A 24,795-nucleotide genomic window follows, 5' to 3' on the forward strand; every position below is an offset into this window, starting at 1 on the left:
CAATATGGGGCTGGATCTGCTCTTCTTTTGCCATCTGAAGGTCCTTGGTGAGAAGACTGCTCAGCTTGCTGGGTCCTGGAGCTCTTCCACCCATGACACTTCCAAAGGGGCCAAGCAGGCAGTGGGGAGGGCTGGTTGGGCTATCCTAGAAGCCACAAATTATCTACTGACATATCCCTGCTCATTGACCCCAACTCCACCCATGCCCACAGACCCCAGGCTGTCCTCCCTCGCCCAGCCCAGCCATCACCCTCCTGGTGCCTTGGTCCAGCCACAATGGGTTCATTCAGCCCAGCAGAGCTGAGATCCTGCCAGGGGCTTGGAGGAGCCCCAAAGCCCTTCCCTGACACCCCTTGTTGGAGGACGCCTTTCGGTTCTGCCTGGCTCCTGTCCCAGGGGAAATAAGTGCACTCTGAAAGGGGCTCCCAGGGGACCAGGCTGGACATGAAGCAGCTGATGAAGCACCCGGAGAGGCAGGACTGTGCCGGGGTGGGGGACCTGCTCCCCCAGCCCTGGGATGACAGTGATGGATGAGTCTGAGATGACCAAATCCGGCCACCTCGGGGCAGCAGGACAACCCCTTCTCCTCCACCCAGAGCTACTGGTGGTCACCACTGCAGGGTTGGAAGGGTGGTGGCCATGAAGGACAGAGGAAGAGATCTCCGGCTTCAGCACGCCCGGGCATCCGCCCACCTCCGGGCTGTGGGAACTGGTGGCATTGCCTGTGCTGTTGCCATGGGGTTGCCATGGTATTTGTATTTGCGGTCGCCATGGAGACAGGAGAGGAGGCTGGGAGTGGGGGGCTGCTGCCAGGGCTGCCAGGATGTCCCCCAAGCCCCACATGGAGGAGTTACAGGCCTGACCGACCTGTGGTTCCCCAGGTCCTGCTCCTTGCCCTTCTTGAAGATGAAAGTGACATTACCTTTCCAGGGAATTGAACCTCCTTGCTGGAGTCTGCTACAAGTGGCTCTGCTGGCTGCGTGTCCTCTCTCCTTCCTGGGTGGGTGGGACAGAAGCCAGGCAGAACCGAAAGGCATCCTCCAAAGGGGGGTGTTGGGGAAGGGCTTTGGGGATGCTCCAAGCCCCTGGCAGGATCTCAGCTCTGCTGGGCTGAGTGACCCATTGTGGCTGAACCAAGACATGAGGAGGGGGATTGCTGGGCTGGGCTAGCCAAGGGACTTCCCAGGCAAATGCTTCCAGGGATGGGCCATCCACAGCTTCGCTGGGCAACCTGTTGCCATGTGTCACCACCCTCGTGGTGAGAACTTCATTATTGCCAATCTAAACCTACCCTCTTCCAGCTTAAAAACGTTCCCCCTTGCCCTGTCACTACAGGCCCTGGTAAAAAGTCTTTCTCCATCCTTCTTTTAAGCCCCCTTTACATATTGAAATATATAAAGACCACAGCAAGGTCTCCCGGAGCCTCTCTTCTCCAGGCTAAACGACCCCAACTCTCTCAGCCTTTCTCCATAGCAGAGGTGTTCCAGCTCTCTTGACCATTTTCGTAGCCTCCTCTAGACCTGCTCTAACATGTCCATGTCTTTCTTGTGCTGGGGACCCCAGAGTGGGATGCAGGACTCCAGGTGGGGTCTCACGAGAGTGGAGTCAAGGAGGAGCATCACCTCCCTCGACCTGCTGGCCACACTTCTTTTGATGAAGCCCTGGATACAATTGGCTTTCTGGACTGCAAGCGCACATTGCCGGCTCATGTCCCACTTTTGGTCCACCAGTATCCTCAAGTCCGAATACGGACCCAGGAGGGACACCACTTGTCGCTGATCTCCCTTTGGACACAGAGCCATTGACCACAACTCTTCGGATGCAGCTGTCCAGCCAATTCCTTATCCACCAAATAGTCCATCCATCAAACCCATATCACTCCAATTTAGAGACAAGGCTGTTGTGTGGGACCATGTCAAAGGCCTTGCAGAAGTCAAGAGAAATGACAGCAGTGGCTCTTCCCTTATCCACCAACGCAGTCACTCCATTGTAAAAGGCCACCAGATTAGTCAGGCACAATTTGCCCTTGGAGAAGCCATGCTGGCTGTCTCTAATCAACTCCCTGTCTTCCATATGCCCTGACATTTTCCAGGAGGATCTCTTCCATGATCTGATCAGGCACACAGTTGAGGCTGACTGGTTGGTTGTTCCCAGGGTCCTCCTTTTAACCCTTTTAAAAAATGGGTGTGATGCTTTCCAGTCACTGGGGACTTCACCTGACTGCCAGGACTTTTCAAAGACCATGGAGAGTGGCTTAGTAACTACATCTGCCAGTTCCCTCAGCACCCTGGGGGTCCAGGTCCCATGGACTTGTGTATGTTCAGGTTCCTCAGATGGTCTCAGACCTGATCTTCTCCTATGATGGGTGGGACTTTATTCCTCTACTCCCTGCCTTGAGATTCAGGGAATTGAGAGATGTGGGAAGAGCAATTGCCATTGAAAACTGAAGCAAAAAAGTTGTTGAGGACCTCAGCTTGCTCCAGGTCAGTTGTCACCAGATCCCCTGTCTCATTTATCAGGGGGGTACCATTTCTTTTGTCTTCATTTTCTGACTAACATACCTATAGAAGCCCTTCTTATTATTCTTCACATCCCTTGACAAATTTTGGTCCAGCTGTGCCTTAGCCTTCCTGATCCCATCCCTGGGCAGTATCCCCATATACTTACTATGATGCATGTCCCTACTTCCACTGCCTATGCATCTTTTGACCAGGAGACCCCTACTCAGCCATGCTGGTCTCCTGCCTTGTTGCCCAATTCCTTGCACATGGCAATCAGTAGCTCTTGTGCTCTAAGAAAAATGTCTTTAAAGAGCTGCCAGCTCTCTTCTGCTTCTTTATCCCTGAGGGGAGTGTCCCAGGGGGTCCTATCCACCAGTTCCTTAAACAACCGAAAGTTCACTTTCCTCAGGTTTTGGGTTTTGACTATACTTTTCGCCTGACCTATATCCTTCCAGATCATGAATTCCACTAGGGCTTGATCACTGCAGCACAGGCTGCCACTGATCTTGACCTCTCCAGTAAGTTCCTCTGTGTTGGTGAGCCACAGGTCCAGTAACACGTCTCCTCTGGTTGGCCTTTCTCTCACCTGGGTTAGGAAGTTATCCTTAATGCGCACCAAGAGTCTACGAGACTGCTTGAAGCTTTCTGGGCCACTTTTCCAGCAGATGTCCAGCAGAAGTCCTCTAGCAGGATCAGGTGAAGGGAAGCAAGAGTTGGGGCTGCAGCACTGGAGCCTTGGGCGCATTCCCAAAAGGTTCGTTGGAGGGACATTCAGAAACAAGGATGAAGCAGGGACCTGGGATGGATCAGCTGGGGACATGCTAGCCCTGCCTAGGGTGGGGACGAGGCACAGAGCAGCCCCAACGTCTGTTCCCCTTGTCAGCACTGTCCCTGACACCCTTATAGCCCTGGAAGTCACTGCCCCCTGCTCATTATCTCGGGGGTGTTTTAAGGATGCTACTATTTTAATCGGTCAATAAAGGTTGAGTTTCACTGGTGGGTTCTTGCGTTAGTGGGGAGACTGCGTGTCGCTGGCTGCTGTTCAAGACAAGCCCCTTCCTCCTTCCCTCCGTCTGCCCCGCTGCTTCCCAGTTGCAGCCCCTTTTCCCGCTGCCTCTCCCCAGTTCCCGTGCCCTGGGAACACGGCAGCGTGTGGCACAGACAAGCCCTGTCAGCCTCTGCTGCCCCTTGAGCTCCTGTGCAGGTACCAGAGCTCTGTGCCAGGCAAGATCGCCCACAGTGACACCGTGTCAACACACAATGGCTGCCACAGCCCCCCAGGGCCCATGGACCCTGCATCCCCAAGCAGGGACATTTGTCAGCACAGCGAGGACAAGCCCAATATATTGGCCTATGGAGAAGACCATGGTGAAGGAGGTTGTCCCCCTGCAGCCCACAAAGGACCATGCCAGGGCAGATATCCACACCGCAGCCCATGGAGGACCCCACATCGCAGCAGGTGGACGTGCCTTGAAGGACGCTGCTGCCCGTGGAGGGGACCCCATGGTGGAGCCATTTTCTGGCAGGAACTGCAGCCCTTGGGAAAAACCCGTGTTGGAGCAGTGTGAGGAGGGCTGTATCCCTTTGGTGGGGTCGCATGCTGGAGTAGGAGAACAGTGGCACAAAGTGTTATGGACTGACTGCAACCCCTACCCTGCACCCCTCTTTGCCCCTTGGGGGAGAGGAGGCCAAAGATTTGGGAATGGAGAAGCCAAGTTGAACCTAGGAAGAAGACGGAGTGGGGGCAACGTTTTTACTTTTACAAAAGTTTTTACTTTTGTTTTTGTTTTACTATCCTACCTTATTTTTAATTGGCAATAAATTAAACTAATCTTCCCCAAGTTGAGTGTGTTTTGCCTATGATGGTAGTTAGTGAGTTAGGTAGTTACTTAGGCAGTTAGAATCATACCATCACAGAATGGTTTGGGTTGGAAGGGACTTTTGAAGATCATCTAGTCCAACACCCATACCGTGCACAGGGACAACTTCCACTAGATCAGGCTGCTCAAAGCCTTGTCCGAGCTGACCTTGAACATCCCCAGGGATGGGGCATTCCTGGTCCAAATTGAAAACCAAAGTGTGGAGGAGCATCCGGAGCGAGCGGGGCCAGCTGGGGACAGCACAGAGCTTGGCACCCAAGGGCACCATGTGAGGGGACCGGCCATTGCCACCCGATGTCCAGTTTAAGGTCAATGCGCTCTTCCAGGCCAAGGCGATGGAAGCCTAGAGAGCACCGGCAAAAAAAGTCACCGTGACAGCCCCTTAAGCGTGGATGGGAATTTCGCGGAGAAACGCTTGAGGCGAGTTGGCCTAACCTACTCCCCATCCTTCCCTCTCAGGTTTCCCTGCCTCCCTGCAGCCACACAACCACCCCGACGGCGTGTGCCAGGGCCCTGGCCAGGATCCCTGGTGCGACAGAGAGGAGAAGGGACCATCGCGGTGTCCCCGGCTGGTGAGAACCCGTCAGTCCCCGGGGATGGGAGTGGGGGGCTGCTGCCAGGGCCACCTGTGGGTCCCCCCGCGGTGGCCAGAGCAGCCCTGGTGCCACCAGGACCAGGTAGCCATCGCAGTGGCCCATCCTGGCCGAGGGGTGGAGGTCGGTGGCCCAGAGGGACCTTCCCTGCCCACTCTCCCGCAGGCCCTGCGCTACGTCCTGGGGTGTGCTACCCCTCCGAACCCCGACACAGGGGCTCTGGGGTGGCTGCTCCCCGATGGCTTCACAATCTCCCACGCCAGCTCAGCCCTGGGTTGACGTGGCAGCCACTGTGTGTCTACACGATGTCACCACGGCATCACAAAGGTGGCCCCCCTCTTAGCGGGTTGCGGGGAGGCTCGGGTGTCACTTTGACTGCACGCGAGCCAGCGAGCAGATGGGCAAGCGTGTGGAAAACACAGCAGAGATGGGAGGAGAAGCAAACAAGCAGGTAGGAGCGGGGTGCTTTGGCGTCACCCCAACCTCTCCTCCCCGGGCTTCTCGGCCTCCCCACAAAGGGGCCCTCCTGACGCCTTTGCACATCCCCTGGTCATGCAGAACCGCTGGAGGAGATGCTGGCGATCCCTGCGTGAGATGGAGGAGTGGAAGCTGACGGTGCTGCTCTTCCTCTCCAGCCTGAGCCTCTGGGGGCTCTGCACGCTCGTGCTGCCCTGCACCACCAGCTTGGTGGCCGTTCTGGGTCTGGGCATCTTCATGACCTGGTGGCCCAACATCAAGGCCAAGGTCAAGGTAGGCGTCCGTCTTGGCATCGCCCCAAACGCTCCCTGGGCAGGGGCTAGCCCGGGGCAGAGCCCATCCCCGGGGTTTTTGGGAGGGAGCGGTGAACAGCGGCCATTGCCCACCCAGGCAGGCCCCTGCTCCGCAGCCACCGAGCCACCTCCGCTCGGGCACCGGGCTCGGGGCCAGGGACGCTCCTGTCCCTGAAACTCCGGTTACCCTTCCCAGGGTCCTCGTCTGCCGGGCAGGGGAGGGGAGACACCTCACGCTAACCGGGGGCTTGCTTTCTGGGGGCAGGGGACCTCTGCGGGGAAGAGACGTCGCAGCAGCAGGAGGAAGGACCCGATAGGTGAGCAGCCCTGTCCCAGAGCTGCGCCGGGCTCCGCAGCGGCTCCCGGCCGAGAGACGCCGTTCGTTGCACCCCGCGAGAGACGGCTGCCCTCGCTCACTCTCCCTCTGCCTCTCCCCCCAGGATCTTCTGTCCCCTGGGAAGGCGTGGAGGGCTCTACCGAGAGCCTGAAGGCAAGGTAAGCGGAGCGCTTCCCTTCGGGGGGGCAGCCCCCTCCGGGAGCCCCTGGCTGGGCAACCCCACTGGTGGGTCCCGCTGCGCTGTGCAGCTGCCCCGTTGCCCCCGGGAGGCTGCGGGTGGGCGAGAGCAGGATCCAGCAGAGAGCCAGGGCCCGGGCTCAGCCCCGATCCCCGAGGAAGCCGAGGAAGGGAAAGGGCTCGAGGGGCGAGGGAAGGGAGGGACGGCTCGGGGAGGGCAGGTTTCCAGGCCAATGCCCTCTGCTGACACCCGCCGCACCCCGTCCCACAGAGCCCACCGGTGGCCCCGGCACCGCTCTCTGTCCTCAGCCCCTGGCCTGGGCTTGCCCCATGTTCCCGAGACCCCAGCTTCACCCCCAGCACCCCAGAGCTGGCAGGGCTGGCTGCGGGCAGCTGGGAGATCCCCCAGGAGAAGGCAGAGAGAGGGAGCCGGGTGGGTCCTGTCCCACAGCAGCCCCCACAGTCCCGCCGGTATGTCCCCCCACAGGTCGGGGAAGCCCCATGGAGGAGAATGGTGGGAAAGCGGCTATGGGAGGGAAGCAGCCTCTGCAAGGGAGCTCCCCTCGGAGACCAGAGACGTGCGTCGACGTGGAAATTCCAGTGCTGCCAGCAGCTCAGGAAGGCAGCCCTCCGTCGCCAACATGGAGGAGCTCGCCAGATCCCTGATGGAGTCCCTGAACATCACCCAAATCTGCCGCAACCTGCTGGGAAAGCTGAACATAGCTCAGGATAGCAGCGCTCCAGTCCTGTGCGGAGCCACGTGGGAAGAATATCCCGTCTGCCTGCAGTGCCGTCGATGCCTCACCGGCAGCTGCCCGCACTGCAGCCAGCCCGCGGCAGAACAGGACCTGCCCACGCTGGCCGTCACCCTCTGCGCTGTGGACATGCTGGTGCACGAGGAGGACCTCCAGCTGGAACTGGTGCTGGGCTTTGAGCTGGCCATCAGCGGGGAGCCGGTCTACGTGTGGGAGATAACCCGGCGGCTCCCCAAAATCGCCCCTGAGAGGTGCTGCGAGGAGTGCAACGCGCCTCTGCCCAGGAGCCCCGGGGACGGCAAGGGCTCGCGGGCATCGTTCCCCGTGCCCGGGTCCCCGGGAGCACCAGCGGGACAGATGAGGCCGGGCAGGCAGGACGCGAGGCAGACCGGGGCGAAATGCAGCGATACCAGCCGTGCCGACCTGCGGCCAGCCGGGCCGTGGGATTCTGTCCCCGCCGTGGTCCCCATGTGGCCCCTGCCCCCGTGGGCACAGCCTCCCCCTCCCGGAGCCCTGGACCGGCTGCGGAGAGTCGGGCTGGAGCCCCTGCCCTTGGTGGGCTACAAGGGCCTGCAGCAGGGGGTCAGGCTGCAGCGCATCCGGCAGTCCTGGTGCCAAGTGAAGAGCAGCGTGCGAGGGAGCTTGGCGCCCAAGGGCACCACGGAAGGGGACCCGCGGCTGCCGTTCCACCTCCGGTTTCAGGTCAACGCGCTCTTCCACGCCATGGCGATGGAGGCATGAGGAGCACCGGCAAGAAAAGGTGGGACGGGGAGGAGCGTGGGCAGGGAGAGCGCAGGACGGGAGGACGAGGACGGGGACGGGTGTGGGCTGTCTTGTGCAGCCGTGGAAGCTGTGCTGTTCAGGAGGGCGTTTCTGTGGGACGAGGTCGCGTGGTGTGGGAGCGCGGGGGCGGCGGTGAGAGAGGCGATGGCCTCTCGCTGAGGTTTGGTGCGGACACCGCTGGGAAGGAAAGCACGCGGAGAGGCAGGGTCCGGCTCAGAGCCGGAAAGAGGCCGGGGGAGGTGGGTATCCTGCGGGGCTTGCGGAGGGCAAGGGTTAATGCCGGGGATGCCCCTTCGCCCAGAGACCCCGTTTGGAGCCCTGGGGTCCCTCCTCACCCCCGTTCTGTCTTCTAGGGCAGGCCAGAAGAGACTACCCGCTGGGCAGAACCCCAGCCGATGGGGAGAAGTGACTGGGGCTTCCCTGCCCAGCAGCAGCCCCTCTCGGTCCCCGTCGTCCCCGAGACATCGCTGTCTGCCTGCTGCCGTCCTGCCCAGAGGGGAAGGCAGGGCCATGCCTGCTCTGCTCCCCGTGCAGCTGAGGGACCAGGCTGCCGGCCAGGGCACGGACACTGGGGAGAGGCAGCGGGAAGAGAGGCTGCCACTGGGAAGCCGCGGGGAAGACGGAGGGCAGGAGGAAGGGGCTCGTCTTGAGAAGCAGCCAGCGACACGCGGTCTCCCCACTAACGCGAGGCCTCTGCGGAGAAGCCATCAGGGAAACCCAACTTTTATTGACCGATTAAAAGAGTAGCATCCTTAAAACACCCCCGAGAGCTCTTCCGTTATTGCATGAATGGGGGTAGGGTAGGGTGTCAGGGACAGTGCTGGCAAGGGAGACGGACATTGGGGCCGCTCTGTGACTCGTCCCCACCCTATGCGGGGCTGGCACAGCCCCAGCTGATCCATCCCAGGTCCCTGCTTCACCCTTGTTCCTGAAGTCCCTCCAACGAGCCTTTCCTTTCGGGAGCGCTCCCATGGCCCCGGCCCCAGCTCTCCCTCCCTTTCCCCTGGGGCCGGGGGCTGAGCTCCCTGGGAGGGCTCTGAGACTCCCAGCCTGGGTGCCCCGGTGAGGGATGCACAGCCTCGGGATCGACGCCATCCTCCAGCCCCATTTCTCTGGGACTAAAGCCACGAAGGGGACCCACAGAGGAGGAATGCAAAAGAGGAGGCCCAGCAGCAGCAGCAGCAGCAGCAGCAGCAGCAGGGAGATGTCCCCTGGAAGGCTGCAGGAGAAGAAGGGTGCAGTGCACAGGGCACCCCCATTTTCCCAGTCCAAATGCCCGCCACCAGCAACCGGGCCCTCCTGGGCTCTTCTGGGGATCGGCACCCAGACTGGCGGAGGGGAGACGTGCCTGGCACAGCGGGGTTGCTGGGCATGGGGTTCACAGGGGGAGGAATAGCTGAGGGGAGATGCTGCAACTTGCTGCCATCTTCCCGCTCACGGGGTGGAGGCAGGGAGCGCTGTCTTCTGCTGAGAAGTCACCCGTGCTTTGTCCCTGCACCTGCAGCTCTGGGGAACGGGGACTTTTGGGAAGCTCCAGCTGGCGCGATCCCTCCTTCCCACCTCCTGGGGGGGACTGAGGAAAAATGTGCGCCTACTGAAGGGAGGGTGCAAAGAGGACGGAGCCAGGCTCTTTTCAGCGGTCCCAGCGGCCACGGGCAGGCACTCAGACGCGGGAGGGTGCCGCCGAACAGGAGGGAACGCTTTTTTTACTGGGAGGGCTGCCCAAGGAGGTTGTGGAGCCTCCGCCTTTGGAGACAAGTCAAAAGCAGTCTGGATGTGGCCCGGGACAAGCGGCTGAGGGTGGCCCTGCTTGAGCAGGGGCTCGGACCGGGCCACCTCCAGAGGTCCTGCCACCTTCAGCCGGGCCCCTGTGAGGAGCCCTGTGGTGGCTGACAGGGGGGTCTGCCGACCCAGCCAGGACCAGCGGTGCAGCGCAGAGGACACAGAGCCCCAGCAATGCCTCAGAGCGCCCCCGCGGACGTTTTTCAGCCCAATAATTCGCCCTTTCTCCCCCTTTTTCGCTCCTTCCCTTGGGATCAAGTCCCCGCTCCCCCCTCTCCCGCCTCAGGGCAGTTGCCTCAGGGGGCACGCGCAGGAACGGGCGCCGCTCGGGTGGGCGGGAAGCCGCGGCGCGCATGCGCAGCCGTGCCGTTTGCCGGGGCGGGGGAGAGCGGCACGCGGCGGCGCGCATGCGCTCCGCCGGCGTTGCTAGGCGGCGCCGGGACGCCGCAGCCGCGCGGCGCGCATGCGCGGTCGCCGCCTCCTCCGCGCCAGACGGGGCTGCCTGAGGCGGGGAGCGGGCGCGATGGCGGCGGCGGCGGCGGCGGCGGCGGGCTGGCGGGCCCCGGCCCCGGCCCTCAGCGACCCCGGCCCCGGCCCCCAGGAGCGAATCGCCGCCCGCCGCCGCCGCCTCGCCGCCCGCCTCGATGCCAAGCGCCGGTGAGAGACGGGGGCTCGTCCGCCAGCGCCCCGGTTGTGGCGGCCTGCACCCCCAGCCGGCTCCCCCTCAACCCGAGCTGGGCCCGGGCCCCTTCCCTGCTCCCAGCCGGCGCCAAGTCGCGCACCTCCTCCCCAGGCCCCGCGTCTGGTCACAGGGGGTTTCCTCTTCCCCGAACTGGGAGGGTTTCCTCTTCCCCGAACTGGCACCGGGGTGGACGTCCCCACCCTCAAACCACCCCTCCCTCACCCTTTTTTCTCCTGTTTTCTCCTTCCTGATCCCAGAGCGTTCCCTTTAGGTTACACTAAGGGTCCCAAGGAACTAGCATGGGGTCGGTGCTAATACTGAAATGCCTCCAGACAGAAGCGGGCTGTCTTCTTGGCCAGGCAAGGGTCCCCCGCAGCCACCCCACCCAAGGGCTGCCCCCAGACAGCCTCTGCCCTCTTCCCCTTGGGAAGCAAACAAGGGCTGAGCCCCCCAGCCCTGTGCTGCAGCAGTAACCAGGCCTGGGCTGCACTCCCAGCTCCAGAAAGGGAAGCCTGGACCCCATTTTCCCTCGAGGAGGCTGTCCTACCCTTTCCTATCTCTTTTCTGCAACTGTGGGGACCTCCTGACCTGGGACTAAACGTGCTGAGGGGAAGAGAGAGCAAAGTGTGTTGTGCTGAACCGTGTGGTCTGGGCTGGGATCCCAGATCCAAGGCCATCTCCGAGCATTAGAAAGATGGTGTCTTGTAAAATGTTCTGTCTTTTCCCCTTTTCTGCCCAGGGAGGCCCTTGGAGAAGATGCGGAGCTGAAGGTGGCTCAGGTGGAGGAAGAGCAGAGAAGGAGCCACAAGCAGATTGAGGAGAGCAGGCAGGTGCGGCAGTAGGACAGGAAGGTCCTCCGGGTCCCTGACCTCTAGGCATTTGGCTTTACCCTCCTTTTAGCTTTGGGCGGTGCTTAGTGTCACAGAGCAGCATTTATGTGAGAAGAAGCAGGGACAGAAACTCCTCAGGACTGAGTGGGGAGTGATTCTTGGGCCAGATCCTGGGGATATGATTTCCCTGTGACAAGCAGCCCATGGATTGGAAGGATCTGGGACTGACGCTGTGCATCCAAACCCCAGCTCAGACACCTAGCCCCATCCGCACATGCAGGGGAAGCAAACCAAGAAGGTGCTCTGAGCACATTCCTCTTGGTGCTGATGGCCTGCAGGGCTTTCCAAGGAGAGGGAGGACCCACGGGTGCATTAAGGTCCATGCAGTGCTCCTCAATCTTGCCATAGCATGGGAGGACAGGGCTTATAGGTCCACATAGGCACCTCGGCATAGGGATAGCAGCCAGACTGTGGGCAGGCATAGCAAGAGTTGCTGCAGTATCCCTCCTTCCAGAGCTCAAGTCTCTGGGTATGAGATGTGTACCACCTCCTTCACAGAGGCTGGCCAAGCTGCTTTTTGATGGCACGCAGATGGTGACAAATATCCAGGTGGCTGCTGACTTGAGAGAAACGCAAAGGAGGGCAGAGGAGGCAGAGCTGAAGCTACAGAGGTAAGAGACTGCACAGTGGGTCTGTGCTGCTGGGAAGGAGCAGTGCAGATGTTGGTGCAGCTTTCTGAGGACATCCTAATGCTGGTCATCCAGGAACGCTTAGCAGTTAGGGCTACACTGAATTTATGTTCAAAAGGAAAATTTAGGCAAACAAAGAACCTCCGGGTCCCACCTGCCACAGCTGGATCTCTATAGAGCTCTGCAGGTTGTTGTGGTTTAACCCCAGGCAGCAACTAGGCACACCACGCAGCTGCTTGCTCACTCCCCCCCACACAGTGAGATGGGGAGGAGAATCCAAAAAAAAAGTAACTTGTGGGTTGAGATGAGAACAATTTAATAACTAAAGTAAAATAAAATATAATCTAACAATAATAATAATAAAAAATAATGTTAGTAATGGAAAGGAATATAATAATTAAAAAAAAAGGAAATAAACCCCAAGAAAAGACAAGTGATGCACAATGCAATTGCTCACCACCCACTGACTGATGCCCAAGCAGCGATCCGCCCCTATCAGCCAACTCCCCCTAGTTTATGTACTGAGCATGACGTCCTATGGTATGGAATATCCCTTTGGCAAGTTCGGGTCAGCTGTCCGGGCCATGCTCCCTCCCAGCTTCTTGTACACCTGCTTGCTGGCAGAGCATGGGAAACTGAAAAATCTTTAACTTAGGATATGCGCTACTTAGCAACAACTAAAACATCAGTGTATTATCAACATTATGCTCACACTAAATCCAAAACACACTGTACCAGCTACTAGGAAGAAAATTAACTCTGTCCCAGCCAAAACCTGGACAAGGTCAAGGCTGGTGGCTTCCCCAGGTGGCACTGCAGTACTATGGACTGTCTGGTTACCAATCTCCTCCAGACCCATCACATCTTGAGCTCCAGAGTGTGAGAAACGCAGCTTGTTCTCAACTTTTCACCAGGAGCCTGTACCACGTATACTTGTGGTCTTCTTGCTTGAGAAGCACAGGTGCAGCTGCCCTTGCTTCTGGCTTGCTGAGCAGCTCTCCTGAACCTGGAGGTGACACCGTGGTAAAGAATGTGCCACCTTGGGCTAAGAGGTGGCTCAGTAAATGGCCTGTTTCCAGAGGTTTCCCTCCAGTCACAGAGATAGGAGTAGTTATTATCCATACTATGGGAATGTGTGGGGACAGCCACATCAGGCTATGTGTGAGGAGTGGGAAGAACGTGAGGCTCTGCTAATTTGAGAAATTGGGTATTAAGGTCTTTGCAGTGAGAATGGTCAGATGCTGGGTCAGGAGCCCCTGGTGGTGTAGAGATCCTCCGTGGAGATACTCAGCACATGCCTGGACAGGGCCCTGCACAACCTGCTCTGACGTTGAAGTTAATCCTGCTGTGACCAGGAGCCAGAGATTTCCCGAAGCCCTTCCAGCCTCGGTTATTCTCTGATCCTCTCTGTATGCCTTCCTGGGCAAATCTGTCCTGCTTCACCAGCGGAGCTGGGCAGTCTCCAAGGGACTGGCTCTTTCAGCCCTGGCCCCAGGATTCCGAGACCAGCTAGGAAACACTGAGTTTTTGCTCCTACTGCCTTTGGAGGGCACTGTAGGAACAGTTTATGGGAGGCTGGCTGTAGCAGGATGTGTGTCCCTTGCTCAGTGGGATTCCCAGTGCGAATCTCATTAAGGAACCGAGTGGTGTGTCCAGCAACTGCCCGTAGAGCAGGTTTGGGGTTGGCAAAGGTGGTGGCCACCGTTCAGCCTGACCCAAGAGCCATCCCCAGAGCACGTTGGATGGTGCCTCTGTTTGGAAAAGGAAAGACTTTTGTAATATGGATGTCAGCTGTTCAGTGCCATTTGGCTTTAGCTGGAGTATGGTCTCTGGACAGTTTGACTACCAAGTCTAGATGTAGCTGGGAGGCTGTTTGGCACTGCTTGTACATCACCTCTTGCCCAGAGACAGCTCGCTTGGCAGAAGAACTAGTGCTCCATGCGAAGGTGACTGCTGCTTGAGCTGAGCTCTTTAGTCTTTTCTCCTCCAGGTAAGCGGTTGTTAGAGCACTGGGGAAGGGCAGAGCTGGGGAAATGCCTGTCTGAAGAGAAGGGACTGCAGGATGCCAGCTCTGCCCTTGTCTGATGCTCTAACAAGCACTTGCAAGAAAGCTACTGTTCCACTGATATCTTGATGCCACTTAGAATTCAAACTGGGTTATGCAGGAAAGTGCTCCTGCAGCATGGGCCACTGAACCACATCTGAAGAACTTGCTGCCCTGCACCAGCTCCCTGTTTGCCGTGTGCTCCTTACTGCCTGCAGGGTGGAGAAGCTGGAGAATGAAGCCAAGTCTAGCACATACAAGTTTGAGGAGATCACCTCCAAGTGGGCCTTGGCCAAGGAGATGACAATCCCACAGGAGCTGTGGCAGCTGCTGAACCAACAGCAGCAGCAGTGTGCGCTGCTTCTGGAGGAGAAGAACAAGCTCATTGGTGAACTGCAGCAGGTAGTGTGGGGACCAGGCAGGGACAACTGAGGAGAATGGGGGGTTTTAAGCTCTGGAGAATGCTGTTCTAAAGCAGTGGCCATCCCTGTCTTGCTCTTCAATTCACCAGTACATGGCAGGGATCTGTGTAGTGTCAGTTGGTCTGGGTCAAAACTGTGCCAGAAGTTGCAGTGCCAGCATCCCAATGTGGATGATGAGATCGGGTGTCCTGGCACTGTTCAGTGTACAAGGACAAGACACACAGGACACTGGCAGCAGTAAGACAAACTGGCAGGTCCCAGACTGCACCGTAAAAAAAAGGCAAATGAGCAGAGAGGGGGAGTGTTTTTGTAGAGAGAAGAAAGCCTTCCCCATAGCAGGTTCCCTGGCCCCCAGAGAAGGAGTGGTGTGTCTGCAGGCACAGCATGTCACCTCCCACTCCATCTTACCTGCACCTTTTGGCAGCGATGATCTGTCTCTCCTCCCATCTTCCCTCCTAACTACCCCTTGACTTTGGCTCTTTGTTCTCAACTCCTCTTCTCCTTTGAAAAGGCAGTGTCTGGGTCTTACCATCTCACTTAGCCCCTGAGGACTCCTGGTCAAATACTTCTCTCTGATTTCAGCATCTGCTCTCCTCCTCCAGGAGCTGAAAAACAAAGATGAACAATACGTGTGGGCCATTAAGAAGCAGTCGGATGATATTCACTTGCTTTTGGAGAGAATGGAAGAACAGATCAGGCTCATGCTGAAAAATTACCGTCATGAACTCCTGCAGATTGAGGTAGCCAGTTCACATGGTGAAGGAAGAGTCCAGTGAGAAAACCTGCAGCCACTTGCTTCTCCATATCTATGGCAAAAAAGCCTCAGGCTCATTGCGCTGGCTGGGTTGACTACTGTCCAGAGCAGCAGGGCTGATGTCTTGGTGAATGAGGCTGAAATCCAGCCAAGCAGGAGCACTGAATGGTGCTGAGTGCTGAGGGGCTGGTTTGTTCTGTGCTGTGAATGACTGTGGTTCAGTGCAGAGCAACTCGGTGGCATGTGAAAGCTGTTGCTGCTTGATGGCTGATTATTCATCTCTAAAAGCCAGAAAGGACCACTGTGGTTCTTTAGCCTTACCCTCTGCAGAGCACCAAGTCCCACCTCGCGGATCAAACCTGCATTTGTTGCTGAGTGAGGGCATCTCTCCCCATTAAATGTCTTGTAAGGTGAAATCAGGTGGCTGTCTGACCAAGCTCCACTGCTGATCGTCAAGCAATGATTTCCAGTCAACTCGCAGAGCTACCCACCACCCAGAGCATCCCTCCCAGCTCTGGGTGGCTGATAGCAGCAGTCCCTGTTGGGTTGCAGTGTGAGGTCTCTGCCAGCGGGGTCCTGGCATGGAGAGGAGGGAACAGTATGTGTTCATTGGACAGTGGCACCAGTCTGCAGCTGATCCTCTCCTGGAGGCTGCTAGCCTTGGCCAGTGTAAGGTTGGCAACTAGTGGTGCCAACATGATGGTGAAGGGCTCTGTCTCCTTCACAGAAAGCTTTTGAGCTTGAACGGCGAGAGCTGCTGGACAACAACAGGAAGAAATGGGAGGAAGCCATCCAGGCCCACAACACGCAGGAGGTAAGGTCCATGTGAGATTTAGAATCGTAGACTCATAGAATCATTTAGGTTGGAATAGACCCTTAAGACCATTGAGTCCAACCGTTAACCTAGCACTGCCAAGTCCACCACTAAACCATGTCCCTAAGCACCACATCTACACGTCTCTTAAATGCCTCCAGGGCTGGTGACTCAACCACTTCCCTGGGCAGCCTGTTCCAGTGCTTGACAATCCTTTCAGTGAAGAAATTTTTCCTAATATCCAATCTAAACCTCTCCTGGTGCAATTTGAGGCCCTTTCCTCTTGTCCTATCACTTGTTACTTGGGAGAAGAGACTGACCCCCCCCACCTTGCTACAACCTCCTTTCAGGTAGTTGTAGAGAGCGATAAGGTCTCCCCTCAGCCCCCTTTTCTCCAGGTTAACAACCCCAGTTCCTCAGCTGCTCCTCATGAGACTTGTACTCCAGGCCCCTCACCAGCTTCGTTGCCCTTCTTTGGACAGGCTCCAGCACCTCAATGTCTTTCTTGTAGTGAGGGTCCAAAGGCTGCCAGGACCAGTGCTGCTCTCCAGCTCTGGGCTGCCTGGCTGTACACATGTACATGAAGGCAGCTGGTTCCTCAGGAGTGTGGGGAGCAGAGGGGCAGTTTTTCAGCCTGCTCTGCAGGGGTATTATCCATGCATGACCTTGCTTTGGGCTGGCCAAAGTAGCTGTGATCACGGGAGGAAGCTATCACCACTGATGGATGACATTCTCCTTTTGCCTGTAGCTGGAATACCTGCACGCCCGTATGAGGAAGGTGGAAGAGTTTGAGAAACAGCTGAATCAGCTGCGGGTGCAGGATGAGGAGGAGTATAACAGCATGAAGATCCAGCTGGAGAACGATGTGCAGGTACAAAAAAGGCTGGCGTGTGCCATGTGGGGAGGCAGTGGATCAGATCTCCCTGAGGTTTTCTGTGCGTAGCTGATTGTGGGGCATCTAGATGGTATGAAAGCTGCAGCTGGTATCTGGTCACCTCAGCTCTTTAGTGTGCACAGTCCAGCACCGTGTCAACAGGGTGATGGAGCTGTTGTTCTCTCCTCTCCATGGGTCCTACACCACAGTGTTCATCTGCCCTTGGCTCTCAGAGGTCTGTAGCACGTGAACTGTAGCTCTAGGACATCTGAAGCACCTCAGAAATGTCGAGGGATTTGCTACTGCTGGCATCATGATTGATAGGAGGATTGAACAGTGTGAGTGTCCTGACACCAGATCATTTCAGGTCAACCCAATTTCCAACTTTTTCAGGGTCTTGGCCTAGGAGGTGTGAGCTTTTTCCTCTGACATCTAGCCATAGACCATGATTTCTCTAATGCCCATGAAATCCACCTGGTGTGAGAACTGTCATGAGTTTGCACTTACTCAGGTAGGAGGACATGCAGTGGAAGAGCACAGCCCTGGCACACCACTGGCTGAACATGCACCACGGGCTCTCACTGCAGATCCAAACCTCATAGCCATGGCTTCCCTGAGATACAGATACCTTTTAATCCACTGCATTCTCTGCGAGCAGCGGTGGCAGCAAAGCAGTACATCTGTGGCTCTCTGCAATCCTGCCAGTCCCCTGGACGGCAGCCCCGGCATTGTTCCTGGGCTGTCAGGTTTGCCTTTGCCCAGCATTATTCAGCCTCCTGCTCAGCAGAAAGCCCTGCTGCCACTGACACCTTCCCTGCTAGTTGTGTGTTGTTTCCTGGGCTACATGGTAGAAACAGGACAAGTTGCATTTGGACTTTAGAAAGGCTCATTGTTTGTCCCAGGGGATGTCCTTCTAGGAAGCTCAGGGTAATACAGGCTAGGGACGATGTCTAGAAGGTTTTGCACAACTGCAAGTGAAATATTACTGTTACAAGGTCCCTGTCAGCCTGAAAAGGCAAGTCCAGGGAGGGCAGTCCTGACTTTGCGGTTTCTTCGCTGTCATATTGATAACCTGGAAGGTGACACAGAGTGTGTAACGTTTGCAGATGACTCTGAGCCATTTGGGGAGGGAGACAGCAGCATGCTGGAGATCAAGGTTCACAGACAGTGATGTGGGGCTGTTGTAAAAATGCACCTGCTGCCTTTAGCTGTAGTTGTAGGAGGGTTTATCTGTAAGGCAGGGGAGGTAATTATTCCTCTCTACTTTATACCTATGTGTCCTTGTCCAGGTTTGGCAACATACTTGGGAACAGGGGAAAGAGCCTAGAACAGACCAAGTAGACAAATGAAGAAAAGGTTGAAAGGCTGGGGCTGCTTAGATCAGGGAAGAGATTTCTGTAGGGAGGTGATAAGTCTACAAATATACACAATTCTCTATGATGGAGGTGGAGAATGACTTCTCTGTGTCCACTGTAGATGCAAGAAAAAATAGTGGGGTTGAGTTTTGGTAGGGAAGGTTAAAACTGGCATTCAGATTTAGGGTTGAAATTTCAAGCCAGGAAAGCCTAGAAATGACAAGGACTTGCTTGATGGTTAGCTAGACTGACTGTGCCTTTGGTTTGCTGCTCTTTGATGCAGGGTTTTAGGAGTAGCAGAAATCAACTTTTGCTGGGGCTGATTTGGTGAATTTGTTCCCTCTGTGGGGCAGGGGGATGAAGTAGATGTCCTCCTGGTTCCCTTTAGCACTGCAGTGGTGTAACTCTGTGTAGCACAGACTTTACCCTTCCAGTTCAGGGAGAATAAGAAAAGAGAAGTTGGAAACACCTATTTTCCTGATTAACCTGTGATATCGCTGTCCTGAGGTATCTCTGAAACAGGAGCTTAACCAAGACCTAAAAATGAAATCTGTGGTTTGGGGGCTATTGAGTACTTCCCAGTTTCACTAGATGGGAATCAGCATTTTAAATATAGGGTTCGGTCCATGGTCTTCCTCCATCTGCTGCAAGGAGGAGGTCCCTTGGCTCTGCTGGGATTTCCCTCTGTCTTTTCTTCAGTCAAGCTTTGATCCTAGCCAGGTGGGACTGCTTCTGAGTGTCTTCCCAGGTTGTTTGTACACTCTGTTGTACGTAGGGCTACCCAGAAGAGCTCTGAGCCAGCTAACTCAGGTACCAGTGTCTTCCCTGCTTCTAGCCTACAGCTCAGGGCTCTTTACCTGTCCTCAGAGATCCCGCTGGGCTGAGAGCAAGCCTGAGCCCCTGATGGAGACCCTGCTGAGTCTGCTGTGCAGATTGCCGTGCGCAACTGAGCCTGTAGCTGATGCTGTAATCTGGGGCCATGCAGCACCTTAATTCCAATCACTTCTTGTCATGGAAGAAGTCTTTATAGGTCTCCCAAGTAAAGCACTGGATTATGAGATTTTTTCAGTATCAGATTTCTGCCTCCTTTTGCACATGGAAAACGCTTATACTAATGAATTAAACCATGCCAGTCCCAGACACCACCTCTCACCCGTCCATGCAGTCACACTGCCTGCGCCTGGAGTTTCCATGCCACTGTGTCCCCCTGAGCTCACTTCCAAATGAGCTGTAGGGCTGGCAGAGAGCAGCTCATCGGTAGGGTGTAATGTCTCCCAGCCCAGAGCAGCAGCCCCAGGAGACTTGGGCAATCAGCCTGGGAAGTGGCTCTTCCTTTCCATCAGCTGTCGAGCAAATGAGGTGCTGGGAAGCTGAGAGAGATGTCTCCATTGCAGAAGTCTCCTCCATTGCACCTGTGGAGCAAAGGAGAGAACTTGCTGCCTCTCTCCTATCCCCCAAGCTGTGCAGCAAGATGCTGCCATCACAAATGCTTCGGTATTTGTTTTGTTCTGGTTTCCTTAAGACATGGAGTTCGTGCGGGCAGTCTTCCTGTGTGTCCCTTCCTTCAGTTCGCCAAATAACTTCTGAGCCTCTTGATTAATTCAGAGACATGCAGTTCCTAAAACTCACATGAAAATCAGCAGCTAGGCTGAGGAGAGAGGCCCAAATTAGTGCCCCACCGAGTGAAAGTTGGGTACAAATGCAGTCCCTTCTCCCTTCCCCAGCCTTGGCCCCGCAGCATGTACTTATGGACAACTAGCATCTCCATCACTCACCCGTGAGTGATGCCATGTGGCCAGGGATTAGCTGGGGAAATGTGCTTGGAAAGATGGGGTTTGGAGATCGGGATCAGTAGGATCCAGGCTTCAGTGTGGCTTTTGCTCATGGCACGGCTTGTTTTCATGTTTTTTGGAATGCCAGAACCTGGAGAGGCAGCTCCACCAGATGAAAGCTGTCTATCAGCTGAACCAGGAGAAGCTGGAGTACAACCTTCAGGTGCTTAGGAAACAGGATGAGGAGAACACCATCATCAGATCCCAGCAGAAAAGGAAGCTCAACCGGTAAAAAAACATCCCTGGAGGATGGGCTCTGCCTTACCTGCCATTACCTCCCATATCCATTTTTTGTGGAGCCCATCACCTAGAACAGGCCAACGAGCTCTGTCCCAGCCCATCCCTGGGCAGGGGCAGGGGTTAGCCCAGAGCAGGGCCATCCCCAGAGCACTTTGAATAGGCTGGCCATGGCCAACCTGTGCCAGCTGCACCAGGGTCAGTCAGGCCTTGGCACTGAGTAATAGATAAGCAGCCCCAAATCCCAAAGCCTTCATACAAGCTGGGTATGCCTGAAGGTGCCTCTTTGGGGATGCCCAGCTTTGCTGTCCCTCCCCAGGCTCCACAGCTTGCTCAATAACCTGAGAACAAAACTGGCTAACCAAGAGAAGCAGTTCAGAGAGGAGAACCACAGCCTGGCAGCCGACTGCGAGCGCATCATGGGGCAGTGCAAGGAGGTGCAGAGGAGGATGAGGTGGGGTGTGCGTGGGCATCCACCCATGATGAGGCCTCAGAGCACCTAAGTGAGGTGCGGGGGAAGCTGACTCATCGTTTTGGGGCACGGAGCCTCCTTCCATGGGCCATCTCCCTTCTGCACAGGCACTTTGCTATCAGTGACGCTGAGAAATTCACGGAGGTCTGGCTTATGAACGAGGAGGAAGCCAAAGGGCTGATGCGGAAAGCCCTCGATGCAGATCGTGTCATTCACACTCAGCAACTGGGACTGCCCTGGGAAGAGCCTCGTTACTGGTTCCTGAATAACGTTGGCCCCCTTGGGCATTACAAGGTGAAGAGGATGGCGACCAAGCTGGCTGCAGCAGTCCTGACAGGTGGGATGCCCAGTGCTCTTGTCATCCTTGTGGCACTGGGAGACCCTCATCTTCCTCCATGACAGCCCCTTCTGTCACTCCTGTCCTTGCCATTGCAAGGTGGGATCTTACAGGGGTGATGTTGCAAGCCCAGGCAGGGGCTGTCTCCAGCCCTAAGCTGATTCATGCCAGCTTGGGGATCTTTGCACTGTACTTTTGCCCAGTGCTCCCAGTTCCAGACAAGCCGACCAAGAGCCAGCTCATGTCCCAAGATCTTTGGGGTGCTTTCCAGGTTGTGGGGAACAATTGTGATTTCCCTGATGACTCCTGCAGTGATGTGACTGGGGAGCACAGCCTGAGGAGCACACTCAAAGCACAAAGGCTTTTGCTTAGCCTTCTTCATGTTTCAGAGAGCAGCTCTGGGGGACAGGAGGAGGAAGGGAGAGAGAAGGAGAAGGAAGAAGTGGGCAGTAGAGTCACACCCCTGCGAAATATCTCCAAGAAGACTGCCAAGAGGATCCTGGAGCTCATCAGTGACGAGTCGGTGCGTGACAATGTAGCACATGCCTTGATCAGGGAGCAGGCATGCTGTCCTGGGGTTGCTCTGGCTGGTGGTGGATCTCTTCCGAGCTCCACATGTTGGGGTGAAGGCTTCTGCATGGCACTGCCTTGCTATGCCAAGCAGCCTGTTGTCAGATTGCTGCCCCACAGGCCAGGAGAGGATCTCCAGGTCTTTCCACTGTGTGTGGCACATATATGATGCTAATAAAAGGTATTGGCAGGCACAGCCCCGTTGCCCAAATCCACAGCTCCCCAGGCCAGAATAAGCACAGGCAAACCTACTGCGTCTGATGCTCCAGGCTGTTCCCTGCCTCTGGGGATAGTCAACAAGAGCTTCAGATCATGACGTCCTTTTGGCATCACCCTGCTGATGACTCTACCTTCCCTGCCTGCTGGCTGGCTGTTCCAGAGCCTCCTGGCCCTGCCAGCCTCACGCTGCTCACCCTCCCCGCTCAGCCCGCCGTCGCAGGATGGCACGGCCATAGCGTGGCATGGGCTGGCTTCTGGGCAGGGATGGAGATGCTATTTCTCTGCACCCTCTTCTCTGCCTGTCTCCCAAGGGTTTCCTCATTGAGAGCAAGCTGCTGAGGTCCCTGCAGGCGCTGGGGAGGCACGAGCGTACCCTCATGAAGCTCGACTCCATCTTTGCGGTGAGTTGTGGCTTGACCCATCAGGGGCTGCAGGGAAGGCTGGCAGTCACCGGAGAAAGCTCTCTGCCCCATGTCCGTATGGCACAGAACTGAGCCGCCCCAGCGAGGTCCGGCTGGGCTGCTGGGGGGGCTCTGGGGCAGGAGGAGCATGGCGGGAGGGTGTGAAGCACTGTGGCCAGACACTTCTCGGCTCAAGGCCATCCTGCTGATGAATTAAACAACATCTCCAGCGCCCCTCCAGCCCATTCTCAGACTCTCCCATCCACAGATACCCCCAGCTGTCCCACACTAACCACTTCTTACCATCCACTCCTGCCTTGCGTGGTATTGCCAGAGGGGCACTCTCTGCTCCTGGGAAATGCTCTTCATTTCTCTCCCCCTCCTGTGACATCTTTGAGGGACGCTAACCTGGTTCCTCTGCTCCCTAGGCCCTCGAGATCGACAGTGAGGATGACCTGTACCAGCTGGTGGATTTTTTCTTGAAGTACAAAGCCCAGGAGATGGCTGTCAGCCAGGTGGGACCACCAGGGACAGCAGTGGGGAGAGCCCAGCAGAGCCAGGGGTCCAGGGAAGGGGGAGCAGAACATCTGAACACCCAGGGAAGGCAGAGAGGGGGACCAGCGTGTTGACCCTGAAATGTTTCCCTGTGACTGGACAAGGGAGGTGAACATGCCAGGGCTGAGGGGTTGTAATCTTCTTCTGCCATGGCTGAACAGAGCCTCTTGCACGTGAATTTTTGCCTCAGCTCCCTAAATTTGCCAAGGGACAAGGCTGCGTGCAGGCAGGTGGAAGCTCCCAGAGGGAAGGTGGCTCTTGGGGAGGAAGAGGTGGTGGAAGGCACGTTGCCCAGCTTGCTGGCCTCCCCTCCAGAGCCAGGGCAGCCCAGGTGCAGAAGATGTCACGGATCTAGCTGAGGACAGAGAGGACGGTGGATCCGGTGCCCAGAGGAACAAGCTCAAATCCCCTCGGAGCTTGCTGGTCTCCCTTCCATCTGTGTACATCCATGCTGATGATGTCCTAAAGATCCTGAAAGCATTTGTGTGGGGTTTTGACAAGCTGAGGTAGGAGCAAGGGCAGAGTGGGGCTGTTGTCACTGGGAGGGAGCCAGACTGGGGCACAGAGGGGGCTATGGGGGTGTGCAACCAGGGCTGGGAGTGACTGTATTGCCCTGGCTGGAGCAAGAGCTTCCTCTGCCTGCCCTGCAAGATTACAGAGGGGTGAGGAGGGTCCCACCATGGCAAGGGGGTACAGACGGTGCCTGAGCGAGGGATGGCTGGGGACAACCAGGCAGGAGATGACCAGCAGCCCGGGGAGGGAAGCAAAGCCATGGGGCAGGCAGGTACCAGCCGTGGGGTCATGCTCATTTGTGTGACGATGGCGATGGTGCTCAGTGCAGCTGAGGGGTACGGGGCTGTTGCTCACCCGTGAAGAGCTGAGCCCCAGGGCTTTGTTCTCTGTCCCCCAGGGAGAAGGACAGGTCAGCAAAGGAGGTGCTACAGGTACGGGACAGCTCCAAGGACGGGGAGTACTGGGAAGCCCTGGCACACATTATCCCCGAGCCGACGTTGAAGCTGTGGGATGCGCTGGCGGTGGCACTGGAGGAATATTAGTGAGTGCGTGCCAGTGCTGTTGGGGACAGGGCAGGCTGGTGGCATGGCTGGGGGAACCGCAGCGGGGCTGGCGTCGACTGGCCGCGTCAACCCTCTGCCCTTCTTGCCCAGCGAGATCCTCACACGGAGAGCCAGCCTGCTCGCCGAAGCGGCCCTCCTGCAGCAGCAGAACTCGGAGCTGTGCCTGCTGCTGGAGGAGTACATCAGCTCCGGGGTGAGTGTGGCATCCTCCTCCCTTGCAGCCTGGGGACATCCCACCACGTGTGCCCCACGCAGAGGTCCCAGATATGGGGGCCACTGCCTGGAGCCCATCAGTGCCAGGCTCAGGGTGCTTCTCCCCACAGGTGAACAGCAAGCTGCTCTCCCCTCCCACGAAATGGATGGACCTGAACCTGTCCTGCCCCGGGGAAGCGCAGTGGGTCCCCAGGGCCAGGGCACAACTTTTCTCTGCCCCAAGCTGAAGCTGTGTCTGGAGCCAGGGCTTTCTGGCAGGGACTAATAAACCATTCCCAAACCTGAGCCGTGAGTGTGCGTGTGGCCTGCAAGGAGCAACCCTCTTGCCTCTGAAGATGCTGGGGAGCCGCAGCCGAGCATCCCCCCAATCCAGGGGACTCACGGCGCTGTGGGAAAGCATTTCCCCACTCATGCCGCAAAGCCGTGTGGTCTGTGTCCTCCCTTCCCTCTGTGGAGCCAAAGCCAGGCAGGAGCCTCCACCTCCCGCAGGTCAGCATCCCCGCTGTCCCGAGGCATCCTGGCTTCAGGAAAGCCCACCTTTCTTTACCTGACTTTACACCTTGTTCCCCCCTTTTCCTTTTGCCGCCCCACCACCTCCTTTTCTCCCCCCGTACTCCTCCCAAACAACCCACCCCCAATTACTTTTCCCTCATCGGTCCCAGTGCTGCTACATCTGTACCTAAATTAGGCATTTCCAGGGTGATACCAGCCCAAAGCGGTGCTACCGGCAGAGTTATCTCCAGGAGGGCCATGTCACATCCATGCCTCCCTTCCACTCCTCTGGTTCACACCAGTTATATCTCATTCCCAGTACAGGCTTCCTAGCCAGCTTTATCTTTAA

At 56.9% G+C, this 24,795-nt stretch overlaps 2 protein-coding genes across 4 annotated transcripts; both read left to right on the plus strand.

The window, feature by feature from the left end:
- Positions 1 to 5,677: 5,677 nt before the first annotated feature.
- Positions 5,678 to 8,549, plus strand: LOC115351378. Its single transcript, XM_030038047.2, has 5 exons — positions 5,678 to 5,724; positions 6,010 to 6,061; positions 6,185 to 6,239; positions 6,746 to 7,773; positions 8,150 to 8,549. Exons 1-4 carry the CDS (start codon positions 5,689 to 5,691, stop codon positions 7,752 to 7,754), a joined length of 1,152 nt encoding a protein of 383 aa, XP_029893907.2. The 5' UTR covers positions 5,678 to 5,688; the 3' UTR covers positions 7,755 to 7,773; positions 8,150 to 8,549.
- Positions 8,550 to 10,099: 1,550 nt separating this feature from the next.
- On the plus strand, positions 10,100 to 24,239 carry DRC1 (dynein regulatory complex subunit 1). Of its 3 annotated transcripts, XM_030037742.1 has the most exons (17): positions 10,100 to 10,235; positions 11,000 to 11,090; positions 11,649 to 11,761; positions 14,042 to 14,225; positions 14,848 to 14,985; positions 15,727 to 15,813; positions 16,562 to 16,684; positions 19,963 to 20,102; positions 20,431 to 20,565; positions 20,691 to 20,920; positions 21,310 to 21,443; positions 22,021 to 22,110; positions 22,539 to 22,625; positions 22,981 to 23,171; positions 23,576 to 23,719; positions 23,832 to 23,934; positions 24,065 to 24,239. In XM_030037742.1, the coding sequence occupies exons 1-17, from the start codon at positions 10,102 to 10,104 to the stop codon at positions 24,179 to 24,181; spliced, it is 2,241 nt and encodes a 746-aa protein (XP_029893602.1). In that variant the 5' UTR covers positions 10,100 to 10,101; the 3' UTR covers positions 24,182 to 24,239. The 3 variants fall into 3 exon arrangements, with proteins under 3 accessions (XP_029893602.1, XP_029893604.1, XP_029893603.1); XM_030037744.1 differs by lacking the exon at positions 22,981 to 23,171; XM_030037743.1 differs by lacking the exon at positions 20,431 to 20,565.
- The last annotated feature ends 556 nt before the right edge of the window (positions 24,240 to 24,795 follow it).

The sequence above is a fragment of the Aquila chrysaetos genome, chromosome 15, assembly GCF_900496995.4.
Source record: "Aquila chrysaetos chrysaetos chromosome 15, bAquChr1.4, whole genome shotgun sequence".
Classification (NCBI taxonomy): Eukaryota; Metazoa; Chordata; class Aves; order Accipitriformes; family Accipitridae; genus Aquila; species Aquila chrysaetos.